This window comes from Saccopteryx leptura, chromosome 1 (assembly GCF_036850995.1).
Source record: "Saccopteryx leptura isolate mSacLep1 chromosome 1, mSacLep1_pri_phased_curated, whole genome shotgun sequence".
Classification (NCBI taxonomy): domain Eukaryota; kingdom Metazoa; phylum Chordata; class Mammalia; order Chiroptera; family Emballonuridae; genus Saccopteryx; species Saccopteryx leptura.
Genome location: NC_089503.1, coordinates 49635775 through 49651705, shown reverse-complemented (window position 1 = coordinate 49651705; position 15931 = coordinate 49635775). Strand labels below are relative to the sequence as shown.

The 15931-nt window shown below is 48.5% G+C and overlaps 1 protein-coding gene across 8 annotated transcripts in view; it reads left to right on the top strand.

Annotated features, from left to right (window-relative positions):
• Positions 1-1349: 1349 nt before the first annotated feature.
• The window catches only part of AMPD3 (adenosine monophosphate deaminase 3), a 55206-nt gene continuing 40624 nt past the window's right edge, over positions 1350-15931 (top strand). Inside the window, exons 1-2 of one of the 8 annotated variants that reach the window (XM_066365872.1) lie at positions 1350-1419; positions 11793-12018. In XM_066365872.1, coding sequence (XP_066221969.1) covers positions 11798-12018 — 221 coding nt within the window. In that variant the 5' untranslated portion in view covers positions 1350-1419; positions 11793-11797. The other 7 variants (XM_066365887.1, XM_066365899.1, XM_066365875.1 and 4 more) reach the window with 7 other exon arrangements.

The window sequence follows — 15931 nt, the reverse complement described above, 5'->3', positions numbered from 1 at the left end:
GGTACAGCCATTATGAAAGAAAGTATGGTGGTTCCTCAAAAAATTAAGAAGAGAACTATCATATAACCCAGCAATCCTTCTACTGGGTATCTACCTCCAAAACTCAAAAACATTGATACGTAAAGACACGTGCACCCGCATGTTCATTGCAGCATTATTCACAGTGGCCAAGACATGGAAACAACCAAAGTGTCCCTCGATAGAGGACTGGATAAAGAAGCTATGGTCCATATATACAATGGAATACTACTCAGCCATAAGAAATGATAACATAGTGACATTTATGACAACATGGATGGCCCTTGATAACATACTGAGTGAAATAAGTAAATCAGAAAAAACTAAGAACTGTATGATTTTACACACAGGTGGGATATAAACCTCAGACTCATGGACATAGATAAAAGTTAAGTGGTTACCGGGGGAGATAGGTGTGGGGGAGGGGTGTGCAGGAGGGAAGTAAAGACGGAAAGGTATGATGTGATGGAGAGTGATTTGACTCTGGGGGATGGGCACACAACACATCAACAGTTCAAATGCTATAGAGATGTTTATCTGAAACCTATGTACTCTTATTGATCAAGGTCACCCTGTTAATTTTAATTCTTTAAATTAAAATTATTTTTTCATCTTTACCACATCCTTTAAAAGTTTTTAGTGTGCTTTATAATATATATTTATACACTGCATGTGCATATCATTTATAAATAAGTAAATTGGAAATATCAGGCTACAGGTAGAAGGAATAAAACTCGGTGCTTAAACGAGATAACTATGGCAACAGTTGGCAGTGAGTACATAGTGGGTGCTCCCAGTTAGAGTTTCATTTCCCCTCTTGGGGACAAGTTTGATGTGAGAGATGAAAAGAAGAAAGTCAAGATGTCTTCCAAGTGTGGCCTGCGGGAGAGGGACTGGTGCTATCATCCACTAGTCTGTTGTTCTGGTGCACTCCTGGGAGGAAATTAGGAATTTGAATTTGGATATGTTTTCAAGGGCCTAAGAACCTCTAAGTGGAGATGTGCTCCAGGAAATTGGTTATACCTTCTGCAGCTCTGGAGCATTCTGGGCTGGAAATGAGGTTCAAGAGTGATTAGCAGGCAGAAGGTTGTTAAAACCATGAAAGTGGGTGAGATCCCCAGAGTAGGCCAGCTGAATGGGAGTGGAGGCAAGGGTCATGCCACAATCAAATCTTTCTACTGTAGGTATGTGCAAAATTTAAACAGAGAGAGGGGAGGTGGCGCCAACTCTGGAAACAGTGTATTCCAAACATTCAAGGAAGGCGTGGTCAGCAGGTTCAAATACTGGGAGAGGTTAGTAAAGGAATTATAACACACTCGCTGGCACTGGCAACTAGGAGGTCGGTGAGAACTTGGGAGTGGCAGGTGTTTAAGCCAGAGAATAGAGGGGCTGGAGAGAGAGGTAGGTGTGTGCTTGCGTGCGTGTGTGTGTACGCGCGCGCGTGTAGGGTCAGGATTTTCAAGGGACCTTACGGGCGTCCAGGAGAAAACTTAACCTTGCGGGTCAGTTCAGCTATAAGGCGTAAGCCACCCGTTTCAAGGCGGTTGGCACCAGCGTCTCACCTTGGGAAAGTCCCCGCGAGGGAGGAGGTTCCGGCAAATCCTGACACTGTCGGCAGCGGCCTCGGGGCCCGTGGGTGGCAGCGGAGGCGAGGTCCGGGGAGCCTGGCTGCAGCTGACCTGGGCTGAAGCTGCCGCCGCCCCCGGCATCTCTAGTCTCCCGCGGGCAGCGCGGCCCGGGTGCCCAGCTGGCTGCGGGCTGACCCGTGCTGCGGCGGACTCCGGGTCCGCACCCCTCTGCTGCCGGCTCCAGTCTCTCCTCGGCTCCTCCCCAGGTATGGCACCGACTGAGGAGGCGCACGGCTCGGTGGCTCCTTCCCTGCGGAGGAGCTCTCCTTCTCCCTCGGGGCGGGCCCTGGCCCTGGCCCTGGGGTCGGGGCACCGCAGCGCTGCGCCCTGGGACGCTCGGCTCCCGCCGTGGCGCGGCCGCACTGCGGCTCCGTCGGGCGCGGGCGCGGGCGGGGGCGGCCAGGCCGGGATCGGGCCGGGCTGGCTGCGGGGGCCGCAGCCCCCTTCGAGGTGCTTACGGCGCGCTCTGCCCGGCGCTGCCACCTGCGCTCCAGCCCTGCTGCCCGCCCCCCTGGGGCTTAGACATGGTCCGGGACCCCGAGGCGGTGAGTGCGCGTGATGCTGCGCTGCTGACCTTGGGTCGGCGCCCCGCGGACACCGCGGCCCGGGCGGGAGTCGGAGCGCCGCGGGGTCGGACCTCAGCTCTGGGCTCCCCAGCTCACCGAGGCCCGCCGCCGACCCCGGGCTCCCCCTTGCGGGACCCCCGCCCCTGTCTCTGCGGTGGCCCGGGCCCTGAGGCCTCAAGTGAACCAGCCGCCTCTCAGCCATTTGGCGGCCTAGACTGGATTCACAGGATTTAGAGAAATTAAACGATTCAGGACTTGCCGCCGCTTAAGCGTCCGGTACTTGAGGACTGGCTGAATGCTTACTGCGGAGGGGGACTTCCACCTGGAGTCAGGGGCAAGGACAGCGTGACAGGATGGTGGGTCGTTTGAGGGCTTCGTCCTTATCTCTTTGGCTGTCTCCTGGCAAAGGAGTTGTATTGCGCTCTGACCAGTCTGCTCTCTGCCCTTGAACTTCCTGGTAGCTGCCTTCCCAGGGTAGCTGCTAATGGCTTGTCTTAGCTGGCAAAAGGATCTAGGGCAGGGGTCCCCAAACTTTTTACACAGGGGGCCAGTTCACTGTCCCTCAGACCGTTGGAGGGCCAGACTATAAAAAAAAACTATGAACAAATCCCTGTACACACTGCACATATCTTATTTTAAAGTAAAAAAACAAAACGGGAACAAATACAATATTTAAAATAAAGAACAAGTAAATTTAAATCAACAAACTGACCAGTATTTCAATGGGAACTATGCTCCTCTCACTGACCACCAATGAAAGAGGTGCCCTTTCCAAGTGCGCTGGGGGCTGGATAAATGGCCTCAGGGGGCCGCATGCGGCCTGCGGGCCATAGTTTGGGGACCCCCTGATCTAGGGTGTATTCTGAGAGGCTTGCTAACTACTGTGTCATTTCCCCAGGCAGTTAGACCCTTGTATATACTCAAAAGCTTGGTGATAACAAGTTAGCAAAGGAGCTAGGGCGAGAGCTGGAAGCACTACATTGTTTCCCAGAAAACAAGACATCCCCCGAAAATAAGACCTAGTGCAATTTTTTTTCAAGCTTAGAAATATAAGGCCTCCCCTGAAAATAAGACCAAGCGCGTCTTTAGGAGCAAAAATTAACATAAGACACTGTCTTATTTTCAGGGAAACAGGGTAGATTGTTGTACATGGAAATAGAGTCACAAGAAATTCTTGATGGAATTCAGAGTTTGGCTGGTTATGCTGATGTTTGTGATGACATGACTACAGTATATTAATAAATGTTGATTTTTTTTTCTTCAACAATAAATGTGAATTCTTGTTCATGGAAAAATAAGACATCCCCTGAAAATAAGACCTAGCGCATCTTTAGGAGCAAAAATTAATATAAGACAGTGTCTTATTTTCAGGAAAACATGGTAGGAGGTATTTTAGCATGGTCCTGGCTCTTCCCTGGATGTGGTGACCAGTGGTCTCCAGGGAAAAGCTGGCTGCAGCTGGAACCGCCGATGCTCTGTGAAGCATTACTGCCCAGGGGCAGTCAGTCCGTGGAGCCAGGCAGATAGAGCCAGGCAGCTCTCACCTCTCAGGGCTGCCAGCAGGTTTCCCCTTGCTTGGGTGCAACTGTGAGGGGCTGGCTTGTTCTGAAGATTATGTTAAGAGGCTGCCCTGTCTAAGAATCATGGGGCTTGCATAGATGGGTTACTGGAAGAATCTTGGGCCTCTCAGCCCCACCTCAGTCCCACTTCAGTTCTTCTGAGATCCTGGATAAGGGGAGAGTGGCTCTCAGGTCAGTCGAGAAATGGTGCAAAATGAGGCCCATTTCTTTTGTCCTTACACTAGGTGAATTACTCTTCAAATGGCTCCAAAAAATCAATCCCAGATCTTGAAAATATTATGGGAAGATAAAAAGTAGCCTTAGAGAAAAGCAGGAAGCTATCTTTTCTTCCCTAAAGCTCCTCATTGGCCTTCCTGGTTCTTCTCACATATTTATCAATCCCTTAGTTCTTCTGTGTGCTGGCTGCATATCTAGGACAGAGACCATGGTTTTGGGCTTTGATATATGAGTGGCTAGGGCATAAGAGTGGGTGGCTCATGGCTGGAGTGCTGACCATCCAAACTCAACAAGAAGTATCTTTCATAGAGAAGGCTGCTTTTCCTGATCCAGTTTCATATTTAACCATAGTTTCTTTCTCCTTGCACCCAAGTAGGAGCTTGAGAGAAAGTCTGGCACACCCTAGTACTCCATAAACACTGTTGAATAAAAGGGTTCAGAGTCTAGATGAAAATTCATGTTCATTTTCTCAGTTGGACTCTCTCATACCTGATGTCATGATGACAATGATGTTGATAGATAACACTGACAAAGCACATACCCGGGTATTGTTCTAAGCACTTTACCTATGCTAACTTATTTGATTGTCACGGCAGTACTATTATTAACCCTATTTTATAGGGAATAAACTGAGGCAGAGAAGTTCAACCACTTGCCCAAGGTCATGCAACTAAGTGATGGAAGAGGACTCAAACCTTGGTAGTCTGGCTAGAGTCCATATTTTTAACCATACATTGTACTGACACTGAGCATGTTATAAGTAGCTTAATCATTAACTCATTCACTCATTCATTATTTTATGTCTGTTTATTCCCCAAATATTTACTGATGCCTACTATATTCCAGGCGTGGGGACACAGAAGGGAGTTAAATGGGCAAGGTCTGTCACGGAGCTGATATCCAGCAGGTGAAGCCCCCCTTTGCCCAACTCCCATGTGAGTCATGTGCACCTCAGTAAATGAAACAAAATGAACTCGTATGGGCAAGCCCACAGCATTCTTTTGAAGAGAAGACGTAATTTTCTTGATAGGACATGATTTGATCCAGCCTTTCCTGTTTCTGGGTGTTTGTGAGGGGCACTTAAATGATGAAAGAGAGGGTTGTCTGGTCTCCTGGGCAGGAGATACAGGCCCTTGGCCTGGTTTTCATAGATTATCTTAAATGTTTCTTCAGAAGGGAAATAGGGCTTAGAGCTTGGAACCAATGCCTCTCAGTCCAAGAAGACTTCTAGGCCATGAGGAGCAGTGACATGTTGGGCTCAAGGTGGAATTGTGAGGTTCTACATGAAGGTTGCCCTCCTGAGACAGAGCCACAGTTTCTTCTTAAACTGCCGCTGTTCTGGAGGGTCTTGAATCATTTTGGCTCCAGTGGGACCGTTGCCTATTGTCCTAGCCAGTGTCATTTTAGCAGGGCTGCTGCCTATCTCTGTCTGGACCTGATGCAGTGGGCCTCACCCATAGCTGGCCCCAGGAAGGCAGCTTTCTCTAGGTTGGAAAATGAAGGCTCATTGTGGAAGGCATTTTCCAAAGCCCAGGCCATGGGATATGAGTAGGTATTTTTTCCTTTGGGGGCAGTGGTGGGAGGGTCAGATAAGTCTTTTGGGTTAAACAGAGTTAAGCAACTTTCTTTACTGTAGGACTTCTTAGATGTTTAGAATCTGCTAGTAGGAATTGTGTATGAATTCCTATAAGGTACTATAGTTTGCCGTATTTTCCTTTTATGTTTTACAGATTATATTTGGAACATGCATGTTTAGACTAAGGCTATCTGAAGTCTGGTTCCAGGTGCAGAGTGAAATTTCCTGACTGTGTTGGGTCCAGGGAGTTTCTCAGATGCATGGGTTAGGATGCTCCCATTGCAGGAGGTCCCCCCAGAACCCTCCCTTCCCCCAAACATACCAGCAGAAGGAACCATTCTAGTACTAAGGACTAGAATTTTTTTTTATCTATGATTTAAGTACATTTAATGAATAAATATAACCCTCCTTCTAGGTTGCTTGCAGCCTGTTGTTTGCACTGTTCATGAAACAGCTGTGAGGACAGGTGGGTGGTAATCTCTGGTGGCTAGAGCCCAGAAGTGGCCCGAGGATCATGTGTCAACCATGTAATCCTGCTCTGTATGCACAGAAATGATTATGTGGGCTCAGGAAAGCACGACTTCATGATTGGACATGAGAAGGTGACTCAGGCCCAAAGGAGGGCTAGCGCCAGCCTCCCCAGTAAACAACTGGCCCATCCGTTCTGGGCTACTCTTCCCAGGATTTCAGCAGCACCACAGAAATAGCTGTTTTGCTCATGGTTATTTCCCAGACCCATGCCGCTTGTCTGAGTCTCTGGGAGTCTGTCCTGAGGCTTCCCACACAGGATCGTCCTTCTGAAGGGCAGATGAAGAGTGGAGCTTTGTGCCATGTGATTCTGCTTTAAGCCACTGTGCTTGCTTTTAGAGGACTGCTCCTGGGGTCACTGGAGGCAGCCCCACCGTCCCCGGTGGGAGTGGCAGCTGCTGGTGGCAGGCTGAGTGAGTCTAGCCGCCGTGCAGGAGGCTTCTCAGAGCTGGAGGGACACGTGGGAGCCGTGAGCGGCAGTAAGGAGAGGGTGGGGAGGATGGGTTATGTGGGTTGGGCGGAACATACTTGTGTGTGTGTTTGTGTGTGTGTACGTGTATACGCAGTCATGCTCTGGTAGAGCTAGTTAGGCTGCCCTGTCACATGACGTGCAGGTTACTTTGGGCAAGAAAGGAAGGTGTGGAACAAGGCACGTCAGCTTGTCATCCTAGCTTGCGCCTGCTTTAGTCTCCCTCTTTCTGAGTCTCTGTCCTATCCTGGGAAAGGAGGGAGCAGTGTATCGACCTTCCCTCTCTGAGAGGAGAAGGGGAGGGTGGGGCTCATCTTGTCAACTGGGCTTAGAGCTCCCTCTGCCAGTCCTGGGGTGCCCTCAGGAGGGTTGGTTTGGGTGGTGCCTTCTGAGGGGAGGCAGCAAAGGGGATGGTATTGCATATTACTGCTCAGCACTCAGATGGGGTCTAGACGTTAGAGGGAGCTGAGCTTATCTTATCTGTGGTTGGTCAGGAAGGCTATTGCATTGGGGCAGCAGTGGTTTTAGTTCCTGGCTCTGGAGAGAGCTGTGAACAGGGCCAGGGCACTGTACTCAGGATATAGCAGCCGTGGATAACTGGCATGACCTGAGTCCTTTAGGACTTTTGGAAATTTTCCACTTGCATTTCATATTCACGGGAGATTTTCCAGCCCAGACTTTTCCTGCTCTTACTCAAGGCTGCTCACAGATATGCAAAGCAGATACCTCCCACCCCAGCAGCGGCAGATAGGACCCAGCTCACGGCGCTTACACTGACTCAGCTCAGCCTTCCGGGCAGCACGCAGTCCCTGGCCGGAGTGCGTCACCTGTGTGGCATCCTCAAGAGCAGCCATGGAGACTCCGGTGCCAGGATCAGGTCTGTGTCGTGGGTTCTGACCATAGGAGTCTGGCAGGAGCAGGAAACAGCTTCATTTATGTCGGGAGGGGATTTAACTGGGACTCTGTTTCCTTCCTGGAGGGACTGTGGCACCATGAACAATTGCAGTTTGGTGACATTGGTGGCCTTTTACAGCTTCCTAACTCTGGGGCGCTTCTGCAAGCTCATCGGAGGGTGTTGTATGTGATAGTGAGACAAGCTGCAGTATCACTAGCCAGTGCAGGTGAATTCACAGTGAAACCTCTCAGTCTGCTGGTTCTAGCTGACAGAAAGTTGAAAGCCGGGCTTGAGCGAGCAGCTGGAACTGAAGCTCTGCTTTGCATCTGCGGAGTGGGCTTTCCTCGGCGGCGGCAGCCTGTGGCCTGGCCTGTGTCTGTAGGTCTGAGAGGAGAGACGAGCAATGCAGGAAGGGTGGGCAGGTGGGAACTGTCTGCCAGGCAGGTCTAGAAGACAGCAAGTATACAGGAGGCTCCTAGGCCCCTGACTTAGTAACCAACTAGGTTACTAAGGCATAGAATGAAGCCTTCACCAATTATTTAAGACATTGGTAGTAGTTCTGCAAGAGATTCATAGGAGTCTTATAGAAAAAGGAGGGTCTGTGGGGACATGCTGCTCTATGACCCCTGAGCCTCGTGAGTCTGGGTTAAGGGGCTATGGAATGCAGCATCTCCCTAGTAATTGACTACAGGACCTGGTTAACCAGCAAATAGGTTTTTATTTCTTATGGGACCCAGTTTGAAAAAGGCCGATTGAAGCTATTTAAGCTAAAGAAAGAGGAAAATCTTTTGTAGAAAGATGCAAAATAAGTTTAGTTGACTTGAGCAAGCTAAAAATATACTGCTCACAGAAATTAGGGGATATTTCAAAATGAATATGAAGTGATAAAAGAAAGAAGCATTTGATTTTTTTTTATTAAACAAAAACATCAGAAAAGCAAACGACAAGTCAAAGAAAGTTGTTCATTTGTGCAAATGAGATGCAAAACCCACTTTTAGTTTATTGGTGAAAATGCGCTATACAAAAGTCTGAAAGTACTGGAGTATCGGCACGTTCCCTGATCCCCTCATTTTTGTGAGCAGTGTACTTCATGAAAAAATATGGCAAGATCTGGCATAAGAGCCCTCAGAGATGAAGGCCTCCCCCAATGCCCATTTCTGAGGGGGCCTGGTGGGCTGTGGCCGGGTCAGGCTTGTGTGTGTGTGTGGTGGGGGGTAAGGCGTAGGGGACGGGAAGGTGGTGGTGGTGGGCTGCTTCTGTCCAGGGCGAGAGCTGACACAGATGGTCTCAGTGGGTAAGTCCCTTTGGCCAGCCTCTCTCTCGTGTGGGTTGTGGGGGAGGACTCTGTCAAAACCTGGGATGTTGAAGTTTGATTTGTTTTGCTATTTTTCTTTCTTTTGAACTCTTTAGCCTCTTCATTTCCTTTCTGTCTCCTTTGTGTTTGTTAAAATGACATTATAACAGCATTAATGATCAAAATCAGATATTTTCATATTATTGTCATCAAAGCATGGGTATATAGTTTTATGTATTTTTTCACTTACTGTTATTTTGTAAGATATTTTTATGTGGCCTCATAACTGTAATTTTGGTTGCTCAACAATTTTTTTTCAGGTGAGTATGCTCTAATTTGGGCATTTTAAAGCTATGCACATAAACATCGTTGGGCCTTTTCCTTCCTTCAGATTCTTTTCTCAGAAGCAATTTCCAGAACATGTTAAATGGTTTGGACACTTCCTGGCATTTGCTGCTCCTTGCGTGGGGCCTCCTTGATGTCAACGTGAGACACGATGTGAGGTTTTAGAGTGTGGCCTCCGAGCTGGAGGGTGCCGGTCCGGATTTGTTCTGACCTAACGGCTCCCCCGGGTCTAATTCTCCGTCTTTCTTTCCATTTCTCTCTCCTGTCACCTTCTTTTCGCAGCCTTAGCTCTGACGGTTTCCAGCTTCTCCTTCGCTCTGCTATCTGAACCTGACAATCTGCAGGAAGCTCTGTTCCTCTTCCTCTTTGCAGGCCAGGCTTCTGCTGCTCTCTTGGTCTCTGCCACCGCAGACTGGCACAGTTGCATGTCGAGTGCCTCTGTTCCAACCGGTCCCCTCCCCCCCATTCAACCCCCTGGGGGTGAGAGAGGCCAGGAAAGGGAGGGTCCTGGTGTGGAGGGAAGGAGGAAATTGTTTCCTCAGTTAAGGGGCCCACAGATGTTCTCTCACTGTCAGTTACTAGCCTGCTTTCCTCCTTCCTGTCTGTCATGAATTAGACCCACGTGCTGCAGAGAGGACCCGAACAGCAAGCCTCCTGGGCATTGGAAACCTCTCTGGTACCTAGAATTATGGCACTTAGAACTGAGAGGGCATTGGGGACCACTCAGCCTCACCTCTTTATCTCACAGCAGGGAGAAAATGGTGATGTGCGGAGAATAAATGTTCCAATGCTGCTTAGTGAGCCCTTCCTCCCCTGTAATTGCTTCCTCTCCCTGCCAGACAGCCACTGGACACTGTCTCACCTTCATGCTCATCTGCTGGGCTGACAAAACCACTTCTCTCTTTAATCTGCCCGAAAGAAACCATGGTAATAGGTGGACCAGAAACACTTCTTCCAGAGCCACTCCTCATGAGCTCACAGTTGAAAGGATATCGTATTCACTGATTCCGTTAAGTGAGATGCTGGGGACAGTGGGGACACCTTCCCTGACGCCCAGATGGACAAGGAGAAGCAGCACAGCATAGTGGTTAAGAGTCCAGATGGGACCAGGTGCTAGGTTCAAAGCCCTTAGCAGAAACTCAGAGGGGAACAGAGGAGCCAAGGCTGAGAGCAAGCATAAGTCTCTGCTCACTTACTAAAAGTGTGGCCCTGGCAAATGGGCCCTCTGTGCCTTCATGTTGTCATTTGTAAAATGGGAATAATAGGATTATCTGAGCTAATAAGTATAAAGGCAGAATGTACTTAATAAGTGCTCTATAAGTGTTGGGAAAAAAGACAGACAGAAAAGAAAGGAACCAACCAGGTGATTAAGGCCAGCTGCTGATAGTAAGGAACGAGTATGCACAGAGATAGATAAAGGCAAGCTTCTTTGGGGTAGTGACTTTTCAGCTGGGCTATGAAAGGTATAGTATCCCTGTCTCCAAACCTTTACCGTCGTCCCTCCTTATCCATAGTTTTACTTGCTATGGTTTCAGTTACCCGCAGTTGACTGTGGCATGGAAATATTAAATAGAAAACTCCAGAAATGAACAATTCAGACATTTTAAATTGCACACCCGTTTGAGTAGCATGATGAAATCTCGTGCTCGCCTGTTCTGTCCTACCTGGAATGTGAATCATTTCCTTTTCCTGCATCTCCACGCTGTACACGCTTCCCACCCGTTAGTCACTTAGCCATCGCAGTCATCTGACCCACTGTCTTGCAGTGCTTGTGTTCAGGTCACCCTTATTGTACTTAATAATGTCCTCTAAGCCATTCACATAACTTTTATTGCAGCATATCGGTATAATTGTTCTATTTCAGTGTTAGTTATTGTTAGTCTCCCACTATGCCTAATTTATCAATTAAACCTTATCATAGGTATGCATGTATTGGAACAATGATAGTATATAAAGGGTTCAGTATTGTCTGGGCGTTAGGCACCCACTGGGGGTCTTGCAGTGTGTTCCCCATAGATAGTGGGGGTGGGGGTACTGCTGTATTTTATTTGCTGTTTCTTGGTAGAGGTTCCAGAGGGCTTGGAACACGGTGGAACCATGAACACAATTTCTTTCTTTTCAGCAAAAGGCCTTGTTTTATGTGATGAAAAATGCAGCCTTGGAGCCCTCATGGCTCTGCTGTTGTCACCTCGTGGGACCTGAAGCTGAAGCATTTAATTAAATGCTTTGGGCTTCCCCTCTGTGCAGAGGGAGTGAGGCTTGGTCATGGTTGCACCGGGCCTGGCTTCCTCCTAGTCTGCAGGAGGAGGGTGCTGACCTCCCCTTTCCCTTCTCCATCATGGACACAGAGCTGGGAAGGGCAGGGCTCCTGGCGAGCTTCTGATTCCCTGAGGTCAGGCAAATGGAAGCACCCTTAGTCGAACGGTTCATACTTTGACTTCCGAACACTTGCTTTCTCATGAAAGATGAGTGGCCCCTACACTCTTCACATCCAATTACTTGTTGAGCTAGTTTTAAAAATTGGCATGCTGGGTTTGGTCGGAGGAAACCCCGAGTAGACAGCTGACCCTGAGAAACTGGGGGCCTGGCCCTTACTTCAGTACCTTCTCTTCCCCCACACGGTGACACAGGCCAGGCAGTAATTCATGAAGGTTAATGCTTGTTCTTCTTCTGCTAGCCGAGATGCCGCGCCAATTCCCCAAGCTGAACCTCTCCGAGGTGGACGAGCAAGTCCGGCTCCTGGCCGAGCAGGTGTTTGCCAAAGTGCTGCGAGAAGAGGACAGCAAAGATGTCCTGTCCCTCTTCACCGTCCCGGAGGACTGCCCCATCGGCCAGAAGGAAGCCAAGGAGAGGGAGCTGCAGAAGGAGCTGGCGGAGCAGGAGTCTATGGAGACTGTGAAAAGGTTTGTCCCCATTACTCAGCGGTCATGTGCACAGTTGTGCAGACCCAGGCAGACTGTGGGCATTTGTCCTGAGATAAGGTGGCTCATGGGAACTATCCCACTCTGAATGCCAGCCTTGTATTTGGAGATGTGGGGTGGCCCCAGGCTCAGGGGCATAGTCAGCCCTGGAGGGTAAAGAGGAGCATCACTGTAGAGACCCTCGACCACACTGCCCTGGCCTAACAGAGGGCAACTTTATGGGCTGACTGGTCCGTAGGACCTTCTGTGTCTTATGAATTGAGCATCTGAGACCTTTAATAATGAAGAGTTCTGGCCTTTTTTATTACCAGGAATAAGAGGTTTCTGACTCCAGTTTCCATTATAGAGCAACACTGGGCCTGGCGTGTGTAAAAAGAGATTGTCCTCCTCTCATCAATGCACAGGCGAATGGCAAAAATGAACACCTTCTTGCCCTAAGTCCAAATGGTGCTCCATGGTTTCCAGAGATTCTCCGCAAACTCCCCTCCAGAAATGTTGTTCTGTCCTGACCTATGAGGGTGTTGTGGCCTTGTTTTGCCCCGCTCTCCCCCCTTTGACTGGAAGCTCCCTGAAGACTGTATCTGGCTCCCACGGCACCCCCAGGATCCCGCCCAGGACTTAGCCTGTGAGCAGTGGATGTGTCACAGGGAGAGACATCCTATTTCCCCACTGCCACTATAGCGACTATAGCACAGTGGCCAGAGCTCCCTAGACCATTGTGTTCTGCCACTCACTAGGCTGCTCTGTCACCTTGGACAAATTAGGAGACCTCTCTGTGCCCCAGTTTCTTCCTCATCTATAAAACGAGGATGGTAAGTGTGGTTGCTTTCATGAAGTGTCGTGAGGATTGAGGGAATCAACATCTGTAAAAGGCTTAGGACAGTGCCTGGGCCACAGTCAGCCCCATGCGTTTTTCGCTCTCTGACTTCCTGCTGCTGAGATGGAGAGGGCAGCAACAGCAGCTGCCTCTGACGATGGGCTGTGTGCCTGGCTATGCACTGTCCTTCATTCTGTCATCTCTACGTTATGCTTATCAACCGGATATTCTGAGGATCTCAATTTTGCAGATTAGGAAACTGAGGTTCGGAGAAGTTAGATGAATTTGCACAAGGACTCATAAGTGAGTGACAGAGCAGGGACTAAAACACATCTTTTGAATGCAGAACCCCATACTTTGACCATGAGGCTTTCCCACTGTTAGCCAGGGGTGGGGTCCTTGGTTCCACCTATAGTCACTGGAATGACCTGGGTGTTGCTCCCCGGGATATAATTGCCGGCTTTGGAGTGGAATGGAAGGGAGCTGGGCCACCGCTCCACCCTACCCCTGACTCTTTTCTACCAAATGACAGCCTGGTCCCTGACTATCTGTCCAATGTCTCAGTGTCTGTCCTCTGGGGCTGTGCACCCCCCCCCCCCAATTTGGCCTTTCAGTTTCACTGCTCTGTAGAGCTGCCGTTATGCAAATATTCACGTGTGGGCAGTTTTGTAGAGGAAGTCTGTCCCCAGCTTCCTCTTCATCTCTGGAATATAAACGCTGTTAGGGAGCCTTCCTGCAAGGAGCCCACAGGCCTGAAGCCAGCAGCAGGTCTCCAGATATGCAGAATCAGTAGGTTTGTGTTTCAAATTGTGACATAAGATGGGGCTTCCAGTTTGGAAAAAGCCCTCCCTAGCCCTGGCTCCTCTGATAAGCCTGAATATTCTTGGTACTTGGAGAAGGCTTTCAAATTAAAAAAAATTTTATAACCATTTTCTTTTTCTCTCTTATTTAAAGAAAGAAAAAGAAAAAAGAAAAGGACCATTCTTAGGCTACTACTGTAAAAGCAAAAGCTAGAACCAGGAAGTAAAATAGCTTCATACAAAAAAGAAGGAAAACTTGATCTGTGAGCAAGGAAGATGAATACCTAAAACATGGTGGCTTGCGGTGTAATATTCCAGTAAACTGAGCTGGGCTCAGACATCTCCTTCCAGAATTGGGGGGCCGAGTCCAGAAAGCTGGTGCTCCAGGCTGCTCAGAGAAGCACTTGTTTTTACAGGGTAGGCCCCAGTCAGGAGGCCAGCAGGGCCCTGCCTCCTTAGGAAGATGACATTGTCCAGGTCTCTGGACATAGGGATGGCTCAAGATGAGAGGGAGGGGTGGACTCTCGATGGAATTAAAGTCGGGAGGCGAAGGGAAGAAAATAGGAAAAGACCAGTGGTATACAGAAGCTATCTTTTGTTCACTTTGAATCTTACCATGTTGCCTACCCCACAAAAGTACACATATGTAGTTGGAACCTAGCCAACATTGACAACATGAAAAATTTCTGAGCAACCAAAATGCACAATAGTGCTCCCCACATCTCCTATTTATTCTTCTTTATAGACAGCTTTATTGAGTTATAATCCACATAACATACTAGCCACCCATTTAAAATGTACAATTCAATAGTTTTTATTATATTTTCAGAGTTGTACAACCATCACCACAATCAATTTTAGAACATTTTTAGCATCCCCAGAAGAAATCCATATTTTTAGCTGTCATTTCCTCTAAAACTCCCATCTCATTGTCTATTATTACTTTACATAGATACTAGTAAGCTTGGTTATCTTGTTTCTTATCCTGTGACAAGTTTAAGGAAACAAATTAGAAGTAAGAGAAGGATTTCTAGAGATCGAGTCACAGAAGTGATGTGCGGTAATTGTGATCACAGGTTTTGGAGCCAGTCCACTGGGTTCAAATGACAGCCCCATCTTTTACTGTGGATCCTAACCTTGGGCAAGGATCCTGACCTCAGGAGCCCATTTTCTGATCTGCACAGTGAGGATAATTAAAGGGCCTAGCTTGTGAGAATTAAATGAGCTAATATACATGACTGCTTAGCACAGTGCTTGGAACATCATTAGTGTTTCTGGTTTTGTTATTATTGTTATCTGACAGTCAACAGTGAGGAAAAATTATGAAGAGTGGATGGAGAATTCGAAGCATAGCAGTCTCAGAGCAAAACGCCTAGAAGATGGTGACTGGATCGTACAATGTTGACCCCGAGTCACTGAGAGAACTTTAGATCAGGTTCAGCATGCTTTGATTAAGATACAGGAATTATGATTTTCATTTTAAAAAGCCACACCGAAGTTGGTATTTTTAAAAATCAGAGTAGAAAGGGGACAGACTTTACCTGAAAATTTTAGCTCTCCAGAATGGCTACTTGCTCCAGAATGTCATAAGTGAAGTAGGTGAACAGTTATTTGCTATGAATTGAGCATAGCCTAGCTAAAGCATTGTTCCATCATTTTATTTTATGAAACTTCTTCAGTCAGGGTTGGGTAACTCCTTTATTCAGGGCCTTTGACAAAGGAGCTTCATTTGAAACAGTCAATTCATCTGCTTTTCAAGTTGAGAATTTAAGACTTAATTTAAAAGGTAGAAAAGATTGCACTTCATTTTTTTTTTTTTTTGTATTTTTCTGAAGCTGGAAACGGGGAGAGACAGACAGACTCCCGCATGTGCCCGACCGGGATCCACCTGGCACGCCCACCAGGGGCGACACTCTGCCCACCAGGGGGTGATGCTCTGCCCCTCCGGGGCGTAGCTCTGTCACGACCAGAGCCACTCTAGCACCTGGGGCAGAGGCCAAGGAGCCATCCCCAGCGCCCGGGCCATCTTTGCTCCAATGGAGCCTTGGCTGCGGGAGGGGAAGAGAGAAACAGAGGGGAAGGAGGGGGAGGGGGTGGAGAAGCAAATGGGCGCTTCTCCTGTGTGCCCTGGCCGGGAATCGAACCCGGGTTCCCTGCACGCCAGGCCGACGCTCTACCGCTGAGCCAACCGGCCAGGGCCTGCACTTCATTTTGACCTCAGGGATCTTTTGGGAGGAAGGGCAGCCGGGAAGGACCCAGGAAAGGAAGACAGGGAGGA